Genomic DNA, 25,427 nt, shown 5'->3' with positions numbered 1-25,427 from the left:
TGCTCATCAAGCCTGCATTTATTTGATCAAAAATACAGAAAAAAATGTAATATTGTGATATATTATTACAACTTAAAATAATAGTTTTCTATTTGAATATACTTAAAAAATAATAATAATTTATTCCTGTGATGCAAAGCTGAATTTTCAGCATCATTCCTCCAGCTTCAGTGTCACATGTAACATCCAGTCGATCACATGATCATTTAGAAATCATTCTAATATTCTGATTTATTATGAGTGTTGGAAATATTATTTTACATATTTATATTTATATAAGTTATATTATATATGAATATACTTATAACCATATATATATATATATATATATATATATATATATATATATATATATATATATATATATATATATATGAAAAGCTCATTTGCAAAAACAAATAATGTTTATCAATTTTCACAAGTCATGTTTTTTTTTTCATTGTGCATTCCAGTTAATCTCAACCAAACTGCAGTTTTTTTTATTTTGAATAGGTTAAAAATTGTAAATAAAAAATACAGCTAACACAATAAAGCATGATAGCATAATAATAATAATAATAATAATAAACATGTTAATAATAAACATGTTTTTACAAAAATAAAAATTCCAATATGTCTACAGTCAAAACAAAAGTTATTCAGACACCAGATATAATTTTTATATTTTTTACTAGTGTGTGCAGGACACTATAATTGATAAAAATAAGTGATAATAGCAAAATAAAGCGAACGAAGTCATTTCTAATGCAATGCTAATCCTCATTTGTATGTCACAATTTTTGTTCAAACTAATTTTCATAGTTCATATTTCATTGTTCAAACTAATTTTCTTATCCCAACACTAAAAATAAAAAGGTCCGTTTCAGAAATCCTAAAGTAGTGCATAAACACACTACACGATACTGGCAGAATACAGTGCAATATTCTGCGTTATTTAATAACTTTAAGCGTTACTTGCGTATTTATTGATTCTGAACACATCTCGAGCAGGAAACAGATGATCGATGTCTGCGCATGCGCACAAGTGCATGACAACAGTGTTTTTAGCACCCGAGTGCTCAAGCTCAAGGTTTATCTTTAGTACTCTCAACGTTATTGCTCATTATAACTTAGCTCGTACTATTACTAATAAACATGGCTGATGTTTTTATGATCGCGTTTGGTGTCATTTATCATATATGTATTCTCAGCGCTGTTAGCTCACTTTAGCTACATGACCAGCACAGTTTTAGATGATTTATTAAATAAACTGCAGCACTGTTACGCATACGTGAACACACATACAGGAGGAATATACCCACTTTGCTCTTATATGTGTTGAATCATGTAAAAATCCTCTCTGAATTACCTCATATTGTGCCGCTGGACGCTGAGCTCTCACGCGCTGCGTGTGTGACAGTGATTGAGCGAGCGAGAGAGAGAGAGAATGTGTGTTTAACCGCAATTAATTTTTAATGACTAATTTTATGTTATTGTTTAGTTACACAAATTCAATTAGTATTATTTAATATTAAAAGGACAAATGAAATTGAATAATTATAATGATAAAAATATAACTCTTCAGTTTGCAGTTCTCATCCAGAACTCTAGGTGGCAGTAATGCTCAGTTTTCCCACTGTGATTCCTCAGAGCCCAGCAGCGTCTTGTGTTGTGTCCATCCTGCTCTCCTGGAGAGTGGCGAGGAAGAGCAGTGAAGATGCGACAAGAAAACATGCGTCTGTCCTGAACTGAAGTAAGAAAGTAAGCTTTCACGTCATGTTGTATGGAATATAATCGTATGTGTTTGGGTTTTGTCGGAAATGTGTTTTTAAATTCTTCTTTGGCTGTGCTTCAAACATAGTGTGCTCCATACGTGCATTTCTGGATACAATATGTGCACATATTGCCCAAAAATGCTGTTTAACAAGGCTGATAACTAGGTTTTGCCAAAATTGATCTCTAAGTTAGACCTAGTAAGCTTCTTAGTACGTTTTGAAACCACAATGACCAAAAAGCTTATTATGTTTTGAAATACAGCCATTTATTTTCGTTTTCTTCATATTTGTTACTGTACATGTACATGTAGTTTACAGGGCATTGTTATTTTCCTGCCTGTGGTCTGGCTTGAGTTTAAGATTTTTCTTGCCTTGTTAAAATGTTTGACCCTGACCCTGCAAAAATGAATGAATGAATCATAAAAAAAATGAGTAATAAAAGTAAATAAATTGTGTGTGTCTGTGTTTGCGTATGTGTATATATATATATATATATATATATATATATATATATATATATATATATATATATATATATATATATGTATATCTATGTATGCATGTATGTATGTATGTATGTATGAGAGAGAGAGAGAGAGATAAGTAAATAAAATTAAAACAAAAATAAATAAAATGTAATTAAAAATAAATAAATTTTTGTTTTTGGTTCATGTAACCCTATGTTGTTGTGTAGACAATATCAATCATTTTTGATACCACAGAACCAAAAACCAATAGACTACTAACTAATAAAATACAAGCATTATTAACGAAAAAGTAAACGATCAATAATAAACCAATTACAACAAGTAGCAAAAGTAAATACAAAAGATACAAATAAAATAAAATAAAAATTTCAGGCAGTTTGTATAAATTCACTTCACTAAATTTAAATTAATCTTTATTAATGCTACTAAAGGGATTCAGTCAGTGATTTTTCTCTTTGTTTTTTTATTGTTTGACATGAATCAACATGTATCTTTAAGTGACTACTCGCAAAGACTGAAGTCTTACATAATTGTGTGTGTGTTAAGACCCTGAACCTAACTCTAACAAAATATGCAAATATGGCTACATTCTCTTAAATATCTATTAAACATTTTCATTTCATTAACATTTTAATAAACATGGGTCTTTACTTTGATTAAACAGGCTTCTTTCTGATATTGTCTGCTCATTTTGTAAGTGCAAGCGATTAACACGAGCACAGATTGTATATGTCTTATTCAAATGTAATTTCCCACATTTATAAAATCAGGCAATTATTTTTGTCCATCAGTGCATGTGTCTTCTTATGAGGTTGATCACTGTCTGTCACCATCTAGGTGATGAATGTAGTACATCCGGATTACATTCATACTACTCGCATTCATACTAACCACAACATACTTTTAATGGTCGCTAAGTAATTGCTTATAAACCACACTTTAGACAGCGTATGAGTGATTTTTCTTGATGATGCAGAACTGTTTTGAGCATCCTTTATGCCTTCACATCGTGCAGGCCTTTATCATCGAGCCCAGGTTTATTTTTACCCTTAATAATATTTACAGTCCTATGCAGATACTTGAATTTTTTTTTTTTTCAACAGTTTAAAGAGATAGTTCACCCCAAAATTAAAAACTCATGAAGTCCCAAACCCGTAAAACACAAATGAAGATATTCGGATTGAATCCGAGAGCTCTCTGGCCCTCTATATACAGCATGGATACTACATCGATCAGGGTACCAAGAACATAAGAGTCCACCAGACATCAGGGGTTCAACCCTAACTTTATGAAGCCATGAGAATACTTTTTGGGTTCATGAGGGCGAGTAATTATTGACAGAATTTTTGAGTGAGCTATCCCTTTAAGAGCAGAAGAATGATTCAGTGTTTTGTCTTTTATTTCCTCAGGTTGACTATGAGGCTTTGGCTGTGGTTTATTGCGGTGGCCCCAGTATGCTGCTGGGGCCAGGGCCCAGTGGACACAGGGGACAGCGAGGTTTTCCAGCCCCAGAGTGCCCTCAGTGACATGGAGTTTGCTAGTGTGAGCTCGTACCGTGGCCCTGGAAACACAGATTTTCGCCCAAATAATAAGCTGCCCATCCTTCTGTGGTGGAGCTCCAATCTGTTCCCACACTTCCCAGGAGACACCGAGCGTGTGGACTGTGCCCACTCGTCCTGTCTGGTCACAAGCAACCGTAAAGTCCAGCTGTATCGCCGCACGGCATCCATCATTTTCTACGGCACAGACTTCCGGGCGTACGAGGCTCCTCTGCCACGCTTGGCCCATCAGACCTGGGCGCTTTTCCACGAAGAGTCGCCCATGAACAACTACCTGCTCTCGCACAGTGTTGGGATCAGGCTGTTTAACTACACAGCCACGTTCAGGAGGGAGTCGGACTATCCGCTGACGCTGCAGTGGCTGCCCTCTCTGGACTATCTTCTGGAGGCAGCGGCAGTCCCTCTGCAGGAGAAGAACCGCTGGAGACGGGCCGGTCTGGCCCCTGTGCTCTACATGCAGTCCCACTGTGATGTGCCTTCAGACCGCGATCGCTACGTTCAAGAGCTGATGAAATATATAGAGGTGATACTGTTATAACAGATTTCCAATTTTTATTCGAAAAGTTTATTTCTGAACCTGAAAATAGACCCCAGGAACTCTGTTAAAGCTGCAGCTACACAAACTAGCTGGGGACTATTTTCAGGCGCTGCGTAATATCACTGTTCCTTGATTACTACGCCAGAATGAGAGAATAAGTCCTAGCCATATCGGCCTAGAAAATCACAACTTTTCATTTTCTGTCGGTCTTAGTACACGATGTAGCTACAGAAGAGTCAAGTTTTAAATAGGAAAAATATAAAAACTCTTTGGTCGTTTTTGAGCGAGATGCTAACGGTCTAATCTGATTCAATTATCTACGCTAAACTAAAAGTGCTACCTCCAGACCCAGAGATCGTCTGAATGGATTCAAAAATGGGAACATTGACATACAGGGTAAACTGAATATTTATATTTTTGGTGTTCAAGCCTGTAAATTATTTGTATTGTACATTTTTTGTAATCTAAATAACTAATAGCTTTTTATCAACTCATAAACCTACTGCAGTCCTGACGTTAATGCATTTTATGAAAATAGAATGTTTTCTTTGTGGTACAGTTAATTAAAGTTTAAAACAAGTTTGATATACAAAGAGTAATCTATAAAAGTAGTTTAATTACATTAGCTAAATTTTCGAACCCTATATTACATTACGAAGTAGTTTTCATCATGTAATCTGTATTCAGTAACAGACTACAATTTGTAAGTAATCTCTCTCTCGGTCTCTCTCTGTCTCTGTCTCTCTCTGTCTCTGTCTCTGTCTGTCTATGGCTCTCTCTCTCTTTGTGTGTGTGTGCATTTAAAAAAAAAAAAAAAAAAGAAATTTGAAAGTCTGGTAATATGTGTTTCTGAGTCATTTAGTGTATAATACCTAGTTTTTCTCTGAAACCATTTTCAAATGTATGATACCTAGTGTTTTAAAAGAAAGACATTTTTAATCGCTCCATAGAGAAATAGTGCAGACACTGGATAAGGACACTTTCTAGTGTTGCATGTGTCAAGTGCCTGTGTTTATGCATGCTATCAAGAGTTTATTTTGAAAGGTTATGTGTTCAGCTATGCACAGATACAAAAAAATCAAAGAATATTTTGGTCTTAAAATCCAAATTATCATCATGTCTTCTCCTCAGATTGACTCGTATGGTAAGTGCCTTAATAACAAACCCCTGCCTGACTATCTGGAGGACACCAGCACAGCCACTGGTGAAGACAGGCGCTTCATGAGTTTTGTCGGCCGTTATAAGTTCCACCTGGCCCTGGAGAACGGCCTGTGTCCCGACTACATGACGGAGAAGCTGTGGCGCCCCATGCACCAGGGCTGTGTGCCCATCTACAGGGGCTCGTCGTCGGTGGCCGACTGGCTCCCGAACAATCATTCTGCTATCCTCATTGATGATTTCCCCTCTCCACGGGAGCTGGCGGAGTTCATAAAGACTCTGGATCAAGACGACGCAGAGTACTCGCGCTATCTGGAGTACAAAACACCCAGCAAGATCACAAACCTGCGTCTGCTGGAGGGACTGGAGAGCAGAGAGTGGGGCGTCAACGACATGAGTAAACCAAACTACCTGAACGGGTTTGAGTGCTTTGTGTGCGACCGAGAGAACGAGCGTCTGGCGGCAGTGAAAGCACACAGGAAGAACCCACAGCAAAACCTGCCGCCCCAACCAAAGATGGCCAACAGCTCACACATGGGCTGCCCACTGCCCAGTCCTGGATATGGGCCTGTGGAGGGTCTTGACCCAAATGATAGGTAAACAGATTTTAAATATCACTATTTCATAAATACAGTGAGCAAAGGCAGCTGTCACCTTTATTTATATAGCGCTTTAAACAAAATACATTGCGTCAAAGCAACTGAACAACATTCATTTGGAAAACAGTGTGTCAATAATGCAAAATGAGAGTTAAAGTCAGTTCATCATTGAATTCAGTGATGTCATCTCTGTTCAGTTTAAATAGTGTCTGTGAAAATAAATCTGCATTGTTTATCCTTATCTTAAAAATCGTAACCTATCATTGAAGTAGAATAATTGAAAGTTGGGGGAAGTTTTGTCCTATGATGCCTGAAGAGTTTGGAGAACACCTGACAAGAGATCAGAGACCCTTCCTTCATCCCAAATCTCTCCAGATCCTTCAGATTCACAGCTCCTTCTCTTCAGATCACTTCACTCATCTTTTACAGGGTTCAGGTCAAAGGACTGGGACAGTCATGGCAGAAACTTCATTTTGTGTTCAGTGACCCATTAAAACAACATTAAAGATCCAGCAGTATATTTAACTGGGGTACATGGATTACTCTTTATCCCTGTTTGTAAATCCATCTGGTGGGTTTGCTGCCAAAAAGCCAATTTTTTTTAGTTTAATCTGACCATAGAAGCCAATGCCATTTGAAGTTTCAGTCGCATCTGACAACTGAATATGCTTGAGTTTGTTTTTGAAGGAGTGAAGATACTTCTGCCTTAAACGCTCCTGAACAACGAACTGATGTAGGGGCTGTTTGATGTTTTTTTAGGTCTTCTGACCCCAAAACTCAACTAATCTCTGCGGTTTTCCAGCTGTGATCCCTGGAGGGTCTTTATCCACTCAAACTCTTCCTCAGCGTGCATTAGGATGATACAGACATCCTCTTCCAGGCAGATTTAACATCTTTAGTTGAATGGAACGTCTTAATTACAAGATTAATTATCTCTTTTCTTACAGTCACTTTCTATTTTATAAAGCTCAAGAATCTTCAGTTTTACTCCTTGTGATGGATGATTAAGGAAATTTGGCCTTTATGTTCCTCATTTATAATCCTGTGGAACAGGAAGTTATTGCTGGACAATTTCATGCTCCTAGTCACCCTGGTGTGCTAAAAAATGTAAATATGAATAGGAATATTTTTCAGAGCTGTTTTACTCATAACAGTTTCTAGGGGGTGCCAATATTTGTGGCCAACATGCATTAGAGAAAAACATTTATTTCATCATGAGATTTGAATTTTTTTGAATGGAAAAAAAGATCAAAGATGCCGATTTATTTTTGCAGCCACCATTGCTCATATTTACCAAGGGTGCCAGTGTGAGCGGGGGACACTATATGTGCAGTGCTTTTTGAGTTAAATGTTTTGTGAATGTTGTTTTAAAGCAAGACGTGTAGTAGAGTGAAACCGTGACGTGTGTTTGTTCTCAGCTGGCTCCAGATGTGGCCGCAGGACTACTGGCAGAGTCTGGATCAAGCCGAGGGTTTGGAGTCACTCGTCAGACACAACGTGTCAGATCCCTCGTTACTGTGGCATCACATACAGAGCATCGCTGTGAGGAGAGCCAGAGGCCGCTGAGATGAGCCACCGGAGGGGACGTCACAGATCTAAACTTCCTCTGACAGCTCAAGACTGAAATAGTTCTGGAAACAATCTGGCAGTCCACCCAAGGCTGATGAGCCATTTTTACATTGTGAAAGTAATTGGAGTTTCCAATCAAATAGAAACAATCACAATAATCTTGTTACTTTTAAATGTTTCCCGTCAGTATTTTGCATTTTTTCACAATGAAAGTTCTTGAGCTGTATGTTAATCTGAAAGCTTCAGTGGATGTTGAACATTCACAGCTCACAATCACTCAGGCTTGCTCATAGATGGATATCACTGCAGATATGATGAACAAAGAATAATGGTTTGTGTGCATGAGGGTCCTGAAGAGGGGATCTCATGAAAACACATCAAGGTCAAGTTTAACTAAAGGAAAAATCACTGCATAAAGTAAAGCAACCCCCTCTTTGGACCATTAAGATTTCGGATCATAGTGTCTTTTGCATTCGAGTTAAGCACATGATACATCCAAACTATGTAATTTCTCTTGAGTGGTTCATGAGATTCTCTCCCATGAGACTCCTGGGACTTGTTTAAATGTGTGTGTACACCTCAGTATTTCTTATGCAATATTTATATATTTACATTTTTTATTGCACATTCTTGTAACAAAATAAAAGGAGAATTCGACTTGAATTCAATGAGAATGTTGCTTTAATTGTGAATATCGATGCAGGATATGTCTTTTCATAACAGTGCTACTAAAACAGTGATATAATTTCTATAAAATGGTTTCTGATGATTAAATACAACAAAGATGTACATTCTTATTGTCTTGACTAAACATTTAAAGGACAGAATTGGAGGGGAAAATGCACTGCAACAAGCATTCATAGCACAAGAAAACCTTTGTATGATATCCAGAAGGTATTGTGCACAGCGGCACTATGTCAGCGGTACGATCAGTGAGGAAAAATAAAGAGGAACATGTTTTGTGCCAGTAACAAGTCTAATTCCTTTTCAAATCAGCAGGTGAGCGATACTGTTGAGGGGTATTTCAGGCATGTAAGCAGATCTCCTTATAGCACATTGGAATAGCAGCTCTCACAATGCACCGTCCCACGATGGAGAAACATGTTGTAGAGTAAATCTCCCATTGGTTTACTGCAAATACCACACTGGGGTGGGGGGGGGGAGAAATTCAATACATATTTTCATTAAAGCATATTGTCATATGTTATGTACAGCAGTGTAGCATATCACAAACAAGCTAAAATGCATCAAGGACATTGTGCCATACAAAATTGAGAGGTGTCTGGGAAAAAAAAGAGTCCTTTGTGTGAGCGGATATTGTTGCATACCTTAAAGCAGGATGGGTGACAGGATATGTTCAGGTGCTCAATGGTGATTTTGGCATCATTTCCCACCATTTCTCCACAGTATGTACAGGGAGTCATATCTCTTCTAAAATGACCAAATGAGGACATCGTTTAGAGTTCGGATAATAAACTAAAATCCCCATTTCCTCACACTCATCACTGCTTTTGCAATACTTAAGCACACTTAGATGAGTCTATACATCTATAAATGATACACCATATGGACAAAAGTATTGGGATTCCCCTTCTAATGAACAGGTTTGAATACTTCAGTCATTTCCATGAGTAGAAAGTTTAAGATATTAGAACTTTAAAATAATTTGTGTATTTAAAATTTTTATTTCAATTTCTGTTGCAACAGTTTTGGAAGTGTCTAAAATGACTGTACCCATATGTACAAATCATTGGTGTTTGGTGAAGAGTGTTCGGCTCAAGTCTGCATTTAAAGTCAGAGCAGAGGCGTTCAGCTGCTTTCTGCAGACCTGTCCAGTTCTTCCACACGGACTCAATCAGTCATTTCTTTCTGAACCTCGCCTCATACACAGAGGCACTGAACTGTTCGAAGAGAAAGGGTCCTGTCCAAACTGTTGCTGTAGAAGTAGAAGCACATAATTCCCTACAATATCATCATTATAAGCTTAAACGTTAAGATTTGTACTCATGGGAATTACTAAAGTAGTCAAATAAGTTCATTAGAAGGGGGTCCAATACTTTTGTCCATATAGTGTTGATGGGCCATCTACATAATTGGTGCAAACTGCTGTCCCACAACCAAAAAACACATTTAAGTATTCAAATCTTAGATGTTTACTAAGATCCCATCTATCTTATCTATTGAAACCCACAATAATATTTAAAATATTTGTAAGCTTAATATATATGAAGGCCTCATTTATTTGGTACTTTAAGTTGGGACTGGGAGGTGGCTGTACTGAACCCCTAAATTTTAACTAATGAAAATTAAATTGAATTTTTATTCCCATTGTTGTTTTTAAAAGTATCTTTTTCATTCTTTTAAAAAGTGAAGTTCAAAAAATATTAATTTTAATTTTCTTTGTAAATTATGAAACAAAACAAAAATGTGTCCTGTTTCATCTCACTACTGAAACAGTCTGTGTTTTAGTCTATTGGCTGAAACAGATTTTAACTACACGCCTACATTTACAATCAGGAAAAAATCCTGTGTCCCCCTCTCTCATAGCTACAAGGTGCAAGTAGATGCGTATCATCATTTTGTGGTAAATGTGTTCAAAAGTCCGAAAAATCTGTGTGTAAATTTGAGGAATGTCACTACCGAACACCTATTTTTTTGCAATTAAGCACACTTTTGGGGATGTAATTCCATAACGTAGTTTTTATGAGATGGCATGGTCAGTTAAATGGTCATAATAAATCATGGTAACGTGATAATATGTCGTGGCCAAGAGATATTAACTCGTGGAAATGTGATATTATGTTGTGGCCACGAGATCATTTTGTCAAGGTAACGACGACGCATGCCTCCAGATGCTTATGTTGAGGGAACGACATCCAGTTCTCGTGCCCACAAGTAAACAAACCTGCGTGACCATTGCATCCCCGGATTATCAAAAATGGATAAATAATTTGAATTAACATTAAAAATGTAATTTAATATTTGTATATTATTATTATTGTTACATTATATTATATGGGATATATTTCTATATGTATTGTTATATATGCTTATTTTCCCTTTTAATTTGTGTATTGCTTTACATAGTTAATATTTTGTATAATTATGCTAACATTTGCTTGCCTACCATATATTTTGCAAATAATTGCCTGACAATTACTGTTTTGACTTTATGATTGTATCTATGGCCATGTGTGATGATAAATGAGTGTGTTGTGATTAGATAGTTTAGACATCTGAAGGTGTTACCGGGAGTAGTAGCTGGGGCTGCTGTAGCTGTAGTTGGAGGTTGTGGATGACACATAGTCAGAGCTGCTGTAAAAATGAAGACAAAGCATTTTGTGGTTGAAGTCATTGTATTGATCCACAGACGACTATTCCACAACCTTCAGCACAGTATCTCTGCACTGCACTTATCTCACATCAGTTACAAAAATAAAACGTTTTTCCAGTTCCTCATCACACAGTTGTGTTTTGTGCATTATTAGCCCCTGGAGGGTCCGCTTCACATATCAGAGAGTCTATGCCGCTCATGGTCATGTTAATTCATTTCAGTGCTTATTTTTGGAATATTTGTATTACTTTTGTATTATACAGTATGTAATCTGGGTCCTAAAGCAAACCAACTGAGAACCGCTTATGTTACGGAGCAAATCTCTCAGAATGACTATAACAGTAGAGAACGATTTTAAGAATATAAAGCCTTCAGGTTACCTGCCATCAAGAGGTGAGTTATCCACATACTCCTTAACATAGACAAAGCTCCTAAAAAGACCAATCAAAAGAGATCAGGCGTTCAACAGGACAACACTTTCTGGTTAAATGAATCAGGATAAACTATAACATCTTCCCACATACTTCTTGGGTTCAGATTCTGGTAAGTTCTCCCGGACAGAACTCTCCACTGTTTTGGTGCTGGTTTTGTAACTATAAGACAAAAATAGTCATTATGTTAGAAATCTTGTCTAAGACAACAAATCTCTGATGCACAGCACAGCCGAAGGGTCTCATGTGCCCATGTTCATCATAAGTTATTTTGTTTGACTGTGAGGGACATAAGTAAAGGTGAAAATGTAGAGACATATAGGATTTTTTTGTGCAGTACATGTATTTGTCAAGGCACTATTTCAGGAAAGATCTTTTAAGAAACAATGAGTAACCCAAGACTTAAAGCAGGGCTATCCTTATTTATCCTAGAAAACCAGCTCCAGTGCTCTGCTTCTTTATTAAATCAGATGCTAAACAGGAAAAGCTCGTTTGGCGCTTGTGACCGATACATGAGTATTTGGTCAGACCGGACAGTTAAATGCTTGATATCCCCATTTTAAAAATTTCTGTATAAGAAAGACATTTATTTTTCCTCTTTGGGGAACATCAGGACTTCCCATGTTTTCACAAATCGTGTCTGGAAGATAATATTAAACATTAATCATTACTCCATCATTAATCAAATATGAAATCATGGTGTTATATCTTTATAAACATATTTCATATGTATAATGTGCATTAAAATATATAAATATCTTGTTTGTTTGGTCTCAGCCAATGGGAAAACTTCCAAAGGGAGCCATGTGATGATGTCAAATGATAATGTATATTAAGAATTATTATTATTACAATGTTTTCATTGAAAAATAATATATACAAAAATAAGAATCGGAATTTTAAATCTTGTGGAATCACAAAATGAATCATGTTTAAAAAGTTTCATATATCAACACTCCACGATTCTGTTATTAGTAATTTATTTAAATAAGAAGTTTTGACAAAGTAGTGATATCCCCGTCTTCTGTAATCACATAACCTCAAATATGAATAGTGGAATTTACTTTAAATATTGTTGAACTTTTACAGCTTCTGTATGCACAGTGAACTTGACTGAAAGAGCAGCACTCACCTGTCCATGTCTGTCCTCCAGTCTCTGTGGAAAAAGAAAAAGGGAGTTGCTTTTAAAAGGGATCCGGTGAGATGAAGGCTAGTTTTACTTCCAGAGAGCGTGTGCACACGTATGAAAGTGCGTTTGATTCTGTGTGAGAGTTTATCTGCAGCTCAGGTGCAGTTTTAGGGTTGGGCTTCCTTCTGCGGGACTTTAACCCATTATGATATTGACTTTTCTTAGCAAGGATCTCTATTCAAACAATATGAATCGACACAGACTAATCCAGGTGTGTAATAAACACTTATGCACTCCTCAATTACCTCTTAGTATCAACTGGAATGACATCTTCAGCCAAGGAAACCAACACGTCTGCTGGCACACTGTCAATTAAACACAAATATCTTGATTAATATCGCTATTTAATCGAAAGCACTGGGTAAAATTACATTTTGAAATTTTAATATTATAAAATTTAATGTAAACTGATTTAAATACTCACTCAGCAACCAAATCCACAGGATGCTGAAAGTCATTGTATGTTTCTGAGGAACTGGAAATAGAAATGAACTGTATCACGATAACCATTATTGTCACAATTTTAGCAAACAGAGTTTGATGAATGAATCTGCACGGTCACCTTGAGTCCGGTTTGGGAGGACTGTACCACTGAGGACTATGAAAGACACAAGCAGACAGAGAAAGAGCTGTTGGCTGCCATGTGCACACAGATTAATGATAAACAGTGAGAATTACATTCAGAATCATCACCTCTTTGTCGGCTCACTCGATATTGGTATTGGATCGAAATCATAATCTGAGCTGAAAAAAAAAAAAAACAATTTGACACTGCACTTAGAAGTGTGTGCTGTCATATGTAAGTGGAACTGTGATGCCACGGTTAAAAAAGGATCATTGTGCTGTGACAAAGTACACCGCAACACATTTACCATCTCGTAACAAAGTAAAAAGATCGTAAGCATTCATTTACAGTATGTTTGGGTGGTTTACATGACATCTTAAACACTAATTACTATAGTATGTTTCCCCGGACATTTGCCCCCTCTGCCGAGCTCCACAGCAGACTTCTACCAGACAATAAAGGGTGTGATTTGGGACAGGGCCTGAGTCTGAAGACCTTGACTAGCTGGTTCAGGTGTGTTTCATTAGAGCTGGAGCTGAACCCAGCAGGACAGTGGCCCTTCAGGAACAGGTTCGGACACATCGGCTTTAACTGAACAATAGAAAGAAAGAAAGAAAGAAAGAAATGATGCTGTTGTACCTCTTAAAATCTTCAATCAGGGTTTTCCGGCTGTAGGTGTAGTCAGTGCTGGTTCTGAGAGAGGGGGAACAAAACTATTAGTTACACTTCAATACTCCAGTCAAGTTCTTTTATGTGTTATTTTTACATTATTAATCATATTACTAATCTGTCTAGGAAACTGCATGCTGTGCATATTCTTCAAAACTAAGAAATGTAAGTTCTATGAATAGAGAACGAATGAGGACAAAACAATCACCTGGTGGTAGAAGTATTGAAGGGAATAAGATCATCTGCGAGCAGGTCCAGAGTTTTATGTGTCTTGTTTGCCTGAGGCAGAGAACTAGACGGGAAATATCCAGATCATTTAACAACTGCTTCTATACACCTGGCGTTTTAAGTAAAAAAAATCATTCGCAGAAACATTTGTGTAAGATTGTAAGTGTTAAAAAACTACATTGTGCCATCTCAAGCTAAATGAATATACAAACCCGATTCCAAAAAAGTTGGGACACTGTACAAATTGTGAATAAAAACAGAAAGCAATGATGTGGAAGTTTCACATTTCAATATTATATTCAGAATATAACATAGATGACATATCAAATGTTTAAACTGAGAAAATGTATAATTTTAAGGGAAAAATAAGTTGATTTTAAATTTCATCGCATCTCAAAAAAGTTTGGAAAGGCCATGTTTACAACTGTGTGGCAACTCCTCTTCTTTTTATAACAGTCTGTAAATGTCTGGGGACAGAGGGGACAAGTTGCTCAAGTTTGGGAATAGGAATATTGTAAGCTGCCAAAGCCACACACACACATTTTGATTCGACAGTTTTCCACTTTTTTTCCATTTTAAATGAGCCTTGGCCCAGAGAAAATGCCTACGCTTCTGGATCATGTTTAGATATGGCTTCTTTTTGACCTACAGTGGGGCTCGAAAGTTTGGGCACCCCTTGCAGAATCTGTGAAAATGCGAGTAATTTTCAAAAAATAAGAGAGATCATACTAAATGCATGTTATATTTTATTTAGTACTGTCCTGAGTAAGATATTGTACATAAAAGATATTAACATTTAGTCCACAAGACAAAAAAAATGCTGAAATTAGTAAAATAAACCCACTCAAAAGTTTGGGAACCCTTGGTTCTTAGTACTGTGTGTGTGGTCACCTGATGATCCACTTTCTGTTTTGTGAGGGTTGTGCATGAGTCCCTTGTTTGTTCTGGACAGTTAAACTGAGCAGCGTTCTTCAGAAAACTATTAAAAAAGATTCAAACATTCACTGATGCTCCAGAAGGAAACAAGATGCATTAAGAACTTTTGAACACGAAGATGGCCAAATTTGTCTTATTTTGTTGAAATTAAAAAAAAATCCATTTAGTTCTGCCCTTCCTAAGCAACAGAAGATACTTGTATGTTTCCCGGTACACAAATTAAGTACAATTTACCTTGATCTTCAAATTCCAAAAGTTTTCACCCCCCAGCTCTTAATGCATCTTGTTTCCTTCTGGAGCATCAGTGAATGTTTGAATCTTTTTAAATAGTTGTGTTTGAGTCCCTCAAATGTCCTCAGTCTGAAAAGATGAATCTCAAAATCATAAAGTCACTGCTGGAAAGGGTTCAAATATGCAAAGATGCTGGAAAACTGAAGAATCTGCAGGACCTTAAAGATTTTTCTGAAGAACGCTGCTCAGTTTAACTGTTCAGAACAAACAAGGGACTCATGCACAACCATCACAAAACAGAAAGACAGCCGAGGATCATCAGGTAACAGAACACAGTACTAAGAACCAAGGATTCCCAAACTTTTGAGTGGGGTTATTTTAATAATTTTTAGCAATTTTTTTTGTCTTGTGTACTAAATGTTAATATCTTTTATGTACAATATCTTACTCAGGACAGTACTAAATAAAAAATAACATGCATTTAGTATGATCTCTCTTATTTTTTGAAAATTACTCATATTTTCACAGATTCTGCAAGGGGTGCCCAAACTTTCGAGCCCCACTGTATAAAGTTAGAGTTTTAGCCGACAACGATGAATGGCACGGTGGATTGTGTTCACCAACAATGTTTTCTGGAAGTATTCCTGAGCCCATGTTGTGATTTCCATTACAGTATCATTCCTGTATGTGATGCAGTGCTGTCTAAGAGTCTGAAGATCACGGGCATCCAGTATGGTTTTCCGTCCTTGACCCTTACACACAGAGATTGTTCCAGATTCTCTGAATCTTTGGATGATATTATGCACTGTAGATGATGATAACTTCAAACTCTTTGCAATTGTTTTTCTGAGAAACTCCTTTCTGATATTGCTCCACTATTTGTCGCTGCAGCATTGAGGGAATTGGGGATCCTCTGCCCATCTTGACTTCTGATAGACACTGCCACTCTGAGAGGCTCTATTCATACCCAATCATGTTGCTAATTGACCTAATAAGTTGCAAATTGGTCTTCCAGCTGTTCCTTATATGTACATGTAACTTTTTCCAGCCTCTTATTGCTACCTGTCCCAACTTTTTTGGAATGTGTAGCTCTCATGAAATCCAAAATTAGCCAATATTTGGCATGACATTTCAAAATGTCTCACTTTCAACATTTGATATGTTATCTATATTCTATTATAAATAAAATATAAGTTTATGAGATTTGTAAATTATTCCATTCCTTTTTTACTCACAATTTATACAGTGTCTCAACTTTTTTGGAATCGGTTTTGTACTCTAATATAACATTTTAATCTTTAGTAAGATAATAAGGTTGACTGAACTCATTTTGTAGACATATATATGAGGCATCAATTTTACAGAACGACCACATCCTCTGTCTTGCATATTACACTCCTCTGGGACTCAAAAATAATTTCACTAATAACTACAAGTGCATTCAGCCTCTCTCTCTCACACTCGCTCTCTCACTCTCACTCTCTCACACACACTCTTTCTCACTCTCACTCTCTCTCACTCTCTCTCACTCACTTTCACTCTCTCTCTCTCTGTCACTCTCTCTCACTCACGCTCACTCTCTCTCTCTCACTCTGTCTCACTCTCTCACTCACTCTATCTCTCTCTCACTCTCTCACCTGTTGTCTGTCAGCAGACCCAGACCGAGAAGATCTACCCCTGAATCTGCTTGGCCAGAGCTGCAGGACAAAGAAATACATCATCATTTCAGAGAGAGCACTCCTGTCCTCTAGTGGTCTGTTACAAAACAGCATGTTTCAAAATTGATCTTTAAAGTCATTCAGCAGACTTGGGATGTGTCTGTCATCCACCTAATATTTGATCAGAGAGTTACTGCTTCAACCCTGTCAAAGTAAATCTGGTGAACATCTGCACTCTCATGAAAATGAGAAATGACACATAGTAGAGAGTCAACCAACTTAGAAATTTTTACTAAATTTTTTGACAAACCCTGTCAATTGCGTTAGAATAAAAATCAAATTGCTTTGTGCTTCAAAATTAAAAATTAATAGATCAGAACCGTGACTGTGAATCTGACAAGTTTATATTGGACTGCAGTGAACTATCACATTAAAATAAGCGCAATCAATTCACATGACAGTGAGGGCAGATAAACAGCAACAATATCAGCGTTCTCACTCTCCGCTCTGAACTCATTAATACTGCATGAAACCCCTGTACACATGAATGGCACTGAGATTAATGAACATAATCTTTATATGATGGATGCTATTATGCGTGAATGGGATCATCTTTGTACCTGGCAGGCTCTGTGCTGAAGGATATCAGGGTGTCAGACAGGCTGCAAAAGATAAAAACATGGAGAAATATAAAGGTTTCTGTCTACAGACACAAAGCGTAAAATGCCATATGTAATTAACATCAGATATGCAATTATTTACATTTCTGTAATACGAATGTTAATACAGCGAACCTTTTCTCTGGAACTGGTTCAGGCTTAGGCTCAGTTGGTTTCAGCTGAGTTGCAGATATCACTTCAGGTTTTGGTTTAGTTTCAGTCACTAGTTTAGGTTCTGATGTGGGTTTAGGATCGGTTGCTGGTGTAGTTTGTGTTGTAGGTTTAGTTTCAGCTGCTGGTTTAGGTTCAGCTGTTTTTGTAGGTTTAGGTTCAACCACTTTAGGCTCTGATGTGGGTTTAGGATCACTTGCTATTGTAGTCTTTGTTGTAGATTTAGTTTCTATCTTAGATTCAGTTGCTGTTGTAGTTTGTGTTGTAGTTTTAGGTTCAGTTTTAGTTTCAGTTGCTGGTTTGGGATCAGTTGTTGTAGGTTTAGTTTCAGCCAGGTTAAGCGCTGATGTGGGTTTAGGATCAGTGGCTGTTATAGTCTGTGTTGTAGATTTAGTTTCAACCACTAGCTTAGATTCAGTTGCTGTTGTTGTTTGTGTTGTAGATTTAGTCTCTGATTTAGTTTCAGTTGCTGGTTTAGGTTCAATTTGTGTTGTAGGTTTAGTTTCAACTGGTTTAGGCTCTGATGTGGGTTTAGGTTCAGTTGCTGTTGTAGTTTGTGTGGTAGGTTTAGTTTCAACCACTAGCTTGGGTTCAGTTGCAATGGTAGTTTGGGTTGTAGTTTTAGTCTCTGTTTTAGTTTCAGTTGCTGGTTTAGGTTCAATTTTTGTTGTAGGTTTAGTTTCAGCTGGTTTAGGTTCTGATGTGGGTTTAAGATCAGTTGCTGTTATAGTTTGGGTTGTAGTTTTAGTCTCTGTTTTAGTTTCAGTTGCTGGTTTAGGTTCAATTTTTGTTGTAGGTTTAGTTTCAGCTGGTTTAGGTTCTGATGTGGGTTTAAGATCAGTTGCTGTTATAGTTTGAATTGTAGTTTTGGTTTCTGTTTTAGTTTCAGTTGCTGGTTTAGGCTCAGTTTTTGTTGTAGGTTTAGTTTCAGCTGGTTTAGGTTCTGGTGTGGGTTTAAGATCAGTTGCTGTTATAGTTTGAATTGTAGTTTTGGTTTCTGTTTTAGTTTCAGTTGCTGGTTTAGGCTCAGTTTTTGTTGTAGGTTTAGTTTCAGCTGGTTTAGGTTCTGATGTGGGTTTAAGATCAGTTGCTGTTGTAGTTCGTGCTGTAGGCCTGGTTTCAGCCACTGTTGTAGTTCCAGTTGTAGGTTTAGGCTCAGATGCTGTTTTAGGCTGTGTTGTATTTGCTAGCACTGGTTTAGATTCGGATGTGGCGATAGCTTCAGCTGTTGTTTTAGTTAGTGTTGTAGGTTTAGTTTCGGTCACTGGCTTAGGTTCAGATTTAATTTCAGGTGCTGCTGGCTTGACCTCCTTCACCACTGGCTCAATGTTTGAGTTTACACTGAAAATAAAAGAAATTTACAATTGAAATGGTGTTAAACGAGATATAGGAGCTCAAAGCTGTATAACTGAGAGATATTGTGTAGTTTACCTTTGCACAGGCACAGACTTAACAGATGTTGTGTCATCATCATCACTGATATCTACCCTACAAACCACACACACATGCAGAAGTAAGAGGATGAGGACAAAGGTGATAACAAATAGGGTTTAAACAAGTAAAGTGGGACACTTTAACTTATTGCTGTTTTTTTAATGGAAGCAGATGCACATAATAATAGATTAGTAAGATTAAACTGTGCTATATCATCAACTCTGCAACTTTAACAGGTTACTTTTGTCAGTTTGGGCTCGTACCTTTTTGCAACAAAGGAAATGCCAATATCTGCAGAGCTGTCAGGCGTCTCTGTAGATCTGGAGATATTAGATGTGAACATTGAGTGAGGAATAGGATATGGATTAATATTAATATTTTAACCAAATAGTGTTACAGACGAAAATTAATTAAGAATGAATGGGGAAAAGTCACATGGATGCAAGAACAGTTAACAAATAAAATGCACATGAAATGTGAAAATTGTTACTGTGTTCTTATAGTCAGTATTTTAGAATAAATCATTTTGATGATAAATATTGTTTGTTTTAATAAATAATGGAAAATTTGAATAGTATTGGTAGTTTTGTTGATGGTGTAAGAAACATTTATTTATTTATCATGAAACACGTCAATAAAAAATAAAACAATTATGAGGCCTTCTTATAAAAATACACAGTGGTGATACACTCATAAATAAATCCCTGGATACACCTTTTTACCTTATTTAGGCCTAAAACATGTATATTAGCACCTTGAAGGTACACATTATTAACTAATGTGCATGGTATTACCATGATACACTTCCAAAGTATCTTGAAGTTTCCAGATTTCCAGAAGTCATATTTCAACAAGATACTTACTCATATTTCTTTGCAGCTGACATTACGTATGAGCGGCGGTTTGCTGCCGATCCCTTCAGCACACTGCTGGCTGCTTCCGTCCTACACACACACATACAAAGGAAAGGTTATTTTATGAAGAAGAAAAAGAAGTCACCTTGGATAAATCAGCCTGTAGAGTGGGGTCTCTCACCTCTTTTCCTTTTCCTCTGGACTCAGAGTTGGTTCAGACTGCACTGTCTTTTCATTGCTGGAGCGAATTGTGTGGGGGGCTCTGGGATAAGAACATTTATGGAAATAAACATAATTAAGATGTGCTAAAATGAGCTCAAAGGCTTCATGTGCGTAACCCCACATGCTTGAGTGTTTTCGGCTAACTTACATTTTCTTGTAGGTCTCAGATGGCTTTTTCTTGAAGCTATTTATTCCACTAAAGGAGGAGAGACAAATATAATTCTATTAAAACTGATTTATCTTTTATTAGCAATTACAAATTATATAATGTAGTTTGAAATGTAGTTTTAGTGTAAAAAATACATCCATATTAATTTAATGGAATTTATTTCTGATCCTTCAGAATGTTCTTACGCATATCCATTGGTGGATGAATTTGATGTTGGCTTGGAATCGGTTTTCTTGAAAACCCCTCTGCAAAAGAAAATAGTCAGATATGAAGGAAAGTAATACAAAGGCAGTGCTAAGATAACTTTTGATTGACCCGAGCATTCTCATTACCTGATTAAGTATCCAGATGCAGGTGCTTTTGGTCTGTGAATTTGAAAATAAAATACTGTCTCATTTAACATGTAAACATGTAGTTCTTTCAACTGAAAGTTTCTTCAGGGAACCAAAATGGCTCTTCTGTGGCATCGCTGTGAAGATTCCTTCATCTTTAGGAGTGTATATATTACATTTTTATTAACCCTATTCCCTTCTATTTTCTACAAGCCACATCTCCTACACTTCTTCTGTCACTCCTACAATGTCAGATATCTCCACTGCTTAAAAAGGTACATCATCTTATAATAACAGAACATTTCAGATCAGTTTCTTTCCAATTTCAATTCCAAAAGCACTTTTTTAACTTCTCATAGAACAACCAGCTAGACAACAATCAGTCAAGCTTCAAAAGCAGACATTCAATAGAAACCTTGTTATAAAGTCAACAAAGCCCTGCAGTTGTCGAAAGCATCCTGTCAATCATTCATCCTCAGTCTGCTGTACCACTCTGTAGCCATCAACACAGTAATTCACCAGATCCTCCTGTCCACCTTATTGTTCACAGAACTGCACTTCACTAGTTTCAGTATTACTTTACAGACAAATTATCCATGGTGTGTTGGTGTCAAATAACTGCTGGTGTGCCTCAGGGTTCGGTTATTGGTCCCTTCTAGTTTCTAAAATACACAACATTGATGTGACCTATCATCCAGAAACATTGATTTTCCTGCTAGTGCTATGCCAATGACATGTAGTTCTTCTTCCAACTTGACATTCTTAGAGTAGCTGAACAGACCTTGGTTGGTCTGATAAGGACACAAAGCAAATTCAAAGAACTAGCGGCGACAAAAGCAGACGGTGTTGTCAGCTGGGTCTGCACCAAAAATCTGTGAACACACTCACAGACTACAGCTGTCTACAAACTAGCATGTGCGCTCTGCTCCTGCATGTAAGGAATTAACTGTATATATCAGCAGCTATCAATAGTCTGTATTCATAACCAAATCAGTGTTTGCGGTCTGAGGGGAAAAACACCACCTCGAGCTTAACTGTATGGGAGGCTTCTTTTCTCCCAAGCCAGCCGGCAATTTAAGACAACACCATTCAGCAAAGTTCACAAATAAACCATTCACGTTGCCAATAACTTGGTGATAGTGTATGAGCACCATCTTAATCTAAGCAGACCACCTCACCACAGACAACAAGTCATGCCATTTTTTTGATGCTGCAAAGCACTGGAGTACAGGATTGCTCCTCTAGCTCAAATCTCTGAACATAATTCAAAATGCAATGGTGTGTTAGGTCTTCGATCAACCCAAAAAGAACACTGCACAATACACAAATAAGTCTTTACTGTGCACTACTGACATTTTCTACATCTTTAGGTTACTTTGGCCTGCTAAATGAGTAAATGTAGATATAGAACATGGAGAGTAATAATGCATACATCTCTGTGTCGGATATGGGCTGTGGCACACTGACTGTGGGTGAGGAAACAGGACTTGTTTCTTCAAACACACCACTTGAACGGTTTGCTCGCACTTCGGCGACCCTACAAGAGAGAATGCATTAGATAAATTGTACTGTGAGCTTTGAAATTTAAGATTTGTTATAATTTTTATTTCTCACCATGGTTTCTCCTCCTCATCTTTCTCAAGATTCTCTTGCTGTTGTCTCTGTATCCAGCTGTTGTCTCCTTTCAGAGCAGTGCGAACCTTTGTGGTCCGCAAAACTGACTGTCTGTCCCCCTCTGAAATCAAGACAGTCCAGAACTTATGATACACAAACATATAAAGATATGTTTCAAAATCACGACATTGAGCCAAAAGATGCTAAGTTGATTACATCACTGGTTCATCACTGTACATTACAACAGTGGTATGAGACAATAAAAAAAAAGAAAAGTGTAACAGAAAGTTAAGTGTGTTAAGAAATGTGTGACATGTGGCACGACAGGATTTGATGCTGTGACGCAGGACATCATTGTTTTGGTTGTAAGAATGGAATGCCATAAATTAATTAGCTCTGACTTATGCACAAACACTGAGAGTTTAGCTTATGTAAGATTCATTTAAAGATAAGATACATTGAAACATTGGTTACTGGATCTTACCTTTGGACATCGTAGTGGCCCGCTAGTCAAAAAGGTCTAAAAACTTCCTCGAAAGACACCTGGATTTAAAAAATATAAATAAAGGTCAGTCATTAAAACCCCCACAAGCAAATATTTGTATTCATTTCATTTTTGGCTTTTCATTTTTAATTTACATGGTACAATATATATTTTTAAATAGAAAGTACTGGCAATTCAACAAAGGCGCAGTAAAATATAAAGATTCAGCGTTTACAATGTTCAGTTCTTTACATATTTTGAATCATTGTGTTGTGTTTTAGGGTGAAGAAAATGTCCGTAAACTTATTTTAACAATGTACTGTATATGTAATAATATAGAAAATGTTTAAATTGTAATAATATTTCACTTTAATGTTTTTACTGTACATTCGATAAAAAAAATAAAAATAATGCACCCTTGGTGATCATAAGTCAATCAATAAATAAATCAATCCTACCAACCACAGACTTTTGAATGTGAGTGTACATTAATAAATTAGTTGATTACATTAATTTATTATTGTTTTTTTTATTTCTGGATGCAATATATATCTATTTTTTTTTTTTTATAAAAATCACCAAGTATACAGTGAATTATATGCCCAAAGTTATATATTGTAGGTACACAAAGAGGATGAATTGTCAGCAGGCTAAACTACCACAATATATATCTCTCATCATGAAACTGACAAAACAAAACAAAAGTTACACATCTTTCAAAATAAAAATTCCATTCAGGAAATTCTCCAAGTAACTGACAGATTCGTTCGTCCTACACAGAAAACAGGGAAGTTGGACAGTCACGTTGATGGCATGCTTAAATAGTTTCAGTTACATAAGTCAAATTACTCATGCATTTCTTTACGAAATAGCCCAAAAATCATGAATATATGTTTATTTAATCAGGTTGTTTTGAACCGGAGATACAGATCCTAAGATATGCATCTGTAGAGATCTGTAACACTGAAACATCAGTGTTTCTTTTCTAAACCATGTAGAAGAGCCTGTCCATCCAGGCACAACACACACACACACACACACACACACAGACAATGAAAGAGTCTGAACAGCTGATCATATGCAACAATTTTCATTATGGCCCTTACATTATGTTCAGAATTTTTGCCTACCTAGTTTTTTTAAACGACTGTAATTATTTCCATAAGCACTTTCTGTAAAACAGAGTTCAAGATCAACCACCCTTAGTTTCCATAATTGTTGGATGTCAGACTCAAAATCCCAGTGTGTTTGTTTTGTTATATTTAACTATTCGTAATAATTTGAGTATATTTCTGAACAATATGCTTTCTACTGATCAACATAAGAGAAACCATGATATATACTGTCCAAATTACAGCCTCACAACTGCAAGTGACATTTAAACGTATTGGCAGTAAATTCATTTTGTAAGTCCATGAGGCCAAAGTCGCTCTGACAGTCCTCATTGCACCATAGTGACACAAAAAGACCTTCAAGCGTCAACACAGCACGAAACAAGTTTGAACAGCGATTGTGACAGCGCCAGAGTGAAAGCCAAATCACAGATATGAAGCAAAAACACTTTCACTGTGTCATATATCAGCCGGTACAGATGACACCACAGTCCCAGGACATGTGAGAAACCAGTGGAAGAGGGGACTTACCTTATTAATGTCAGTTTAGCTGCAGTATGGTGGCAGGTGCACTGAGCAGTGCTGGTGATTTCAGCTGACTGATTGTGAGCTCAGTCAATAAACACACACACACACACACACACACGTCCAGGGGAGGTGTTCACTGACAGCTCTCTCCTCCAGCGAGCAGGGAAGGGTGTGGGCACAGACCCGCTCAGCCAGTCAGGTAGGCCAGACCAACCAAACCTATAGGTGTGTACCTCTGTGTGTGTGTGTGTGTATGTGTGTGTGTGTATGCACTTCATGTTTTGGCAGCAATGGGAGGTGTGATACTCTCCCACCTTTATTCATTGAATTCTGTTGCATTTACAGCCCAAATTCAGACAAATCTGCACCAAACAATTAGTGGAAGCGCTGTCCTCTGAACTGGTTGAACTGAGATGGGGTTAAGCTGCCTTCTGCATGACTGAGAGACAGAAGACCACACACACACACATCGGTGTCCAGAGGGACAGTGTGCGCTCATTAGCTGCTCCTCTGGGACTATTCTAGAAAAGCTTCCAAGAAGACCAGCTTGTGCCACTTACTGAAGACAGACTCGAGGTCAATGAGGAATAAGAAAGAATAAAATTAAAACTAAAATAATTGAAAAATCTGCTTTAAAACACATGCCAAAATTTGAAATTTGTTATCTTTGTATTCACGGTTTCATATATATATCTGCATGTACAATATATATTTTTTTTCTTTTTTTTTTCTGAGGATGTACTATTTGATTAGATCCTGAAATAGTATTTCAAAAATATGAGTCTGATGGGCCTTGACATAGTCATGAGGTTTTTCAGGTCCTGTCACATGACAACAAAATAGTTTGATTGCACCACCCTGACTTTAGAGGAAATCATTTTGATGGACAGAATGGTTTTTCAAACATGAATATTTAAAAAATAAAATTAAAATTAAAATGCT

At 36.9% G+C, this 25,427-nt stretch overlaps 2 protein-coding genes across 4 annotated transcripts; one reads left to right on the top strand and one right to left on the bottom strand.

The window, feature by feature from the left end:
• The first annotated feature begins 1,592 nt into the window (after positions 1–1,592).
• fut11 (fucosyltransferase 11 (alpha (1,3) fucosyltransferase)) lies at positions 1,593–8,328 on the top strand. 2 transcript variants are annotated; one of them, XM_052574248.1, is made up of 4 exons: positions 1,593–1,732; positions 3,652–4,324; positions 5,471–6,093; positions 7,515–8,328. In XM_052574248.1, exons 2-4 carry the CDS (start codon positions 3,659–3,661, stop codon positions 7,660–7,662), a joined length of 1,437 nt encoding a protein of 478 aa, XP_052430208.1. In that variant the 5' UTR covers positions 1,593–1,732; positions 3,652–3,658; the 3' UTR covers positions 7,663–8,328. The 2 variants fall into 2 exon arrangements, with proteins under 2 accessions (XP_052430208.1, XP_052430207.1); XM_052574247.1 differs by having other exon boundaries at positions 1,595–1,740.
• Positions 8,329–24,682, bottom strand: znf185 (zinc finger protein 185 with LIM domain). Of its 2 annotated transcripts, none has more exons than XM_052574246.1 (26): positions 24,489–24,682; positions 22,846–22,904; positions 22,362–22,482; positions 22,180–22,284; positions 20,748–20,780; positions 20,601–20,660; positions 20,395–20,442; positions 20,206–20,286; positions 20,034–20,114; positions 19,434–19,490; positions 19,168–19,224; positions 17,701–19,077; positions 17,527–17,568; positions 16,886–16,945; positions 14,062–14,145; positions 13,824–13,877; positions 13,313–13,363; positions 13,182–13,217; positions 13,044–13,094; positions 12,865–12,924; positions 12,563–12,586; positions 11,524–11,592; positions 11,380–11,430; positions 10,915–10,977; positions 8,994–9,096; positions 8,329–8,810 (listed from the first exon to the last, which is right to left on the bottom strand). In XM_052574246.1, the coding sequence occupies exons 2-26, from the start codon at positions 22,853–22,855 to the stop codon at positions 8,712–8,714; spliced, it is 2,877 nt and encodes a 958-aa protein (XP_052430206.1). In that variant the 5' UTR covers positions 22,856–22,904; positions 24,489–24,682; the 3' UTR covers positions 8,329–8,711. The 2 variants fall into 2 exon arrangements, with proteins under 2 accessions (XP_052430206.1, XP_052430205.1); XM_052574245.1 differs by having other exon boundaries at positions 10,915–10,980; positions 24,489–24,677.
• Positions 24,683–25,427: the final 745 nt, after the last annotated feature.

Source organism: Carassius gibelio, chromosome B14 (assembly GCF_023724105.1).
Source record: "Carassius gibelio isolate Cgi1373 ecotype wild population from Czech Republic chromosome B14, carGib1.2-hapl.c, whole genome shotgun sequence".
NCBI classification, from domain to species: domain Eukaryota; kingdom Metazoa; phylum Chordata; class Actinopteri; order Cypriniformes; family Cyprinidae; genus Carassius; species Carassius gibelio.
Note: the sequence above shows the minus strand (reverse complement) of the source record. Positions and strands in the feature narration are given on the sequence as shown.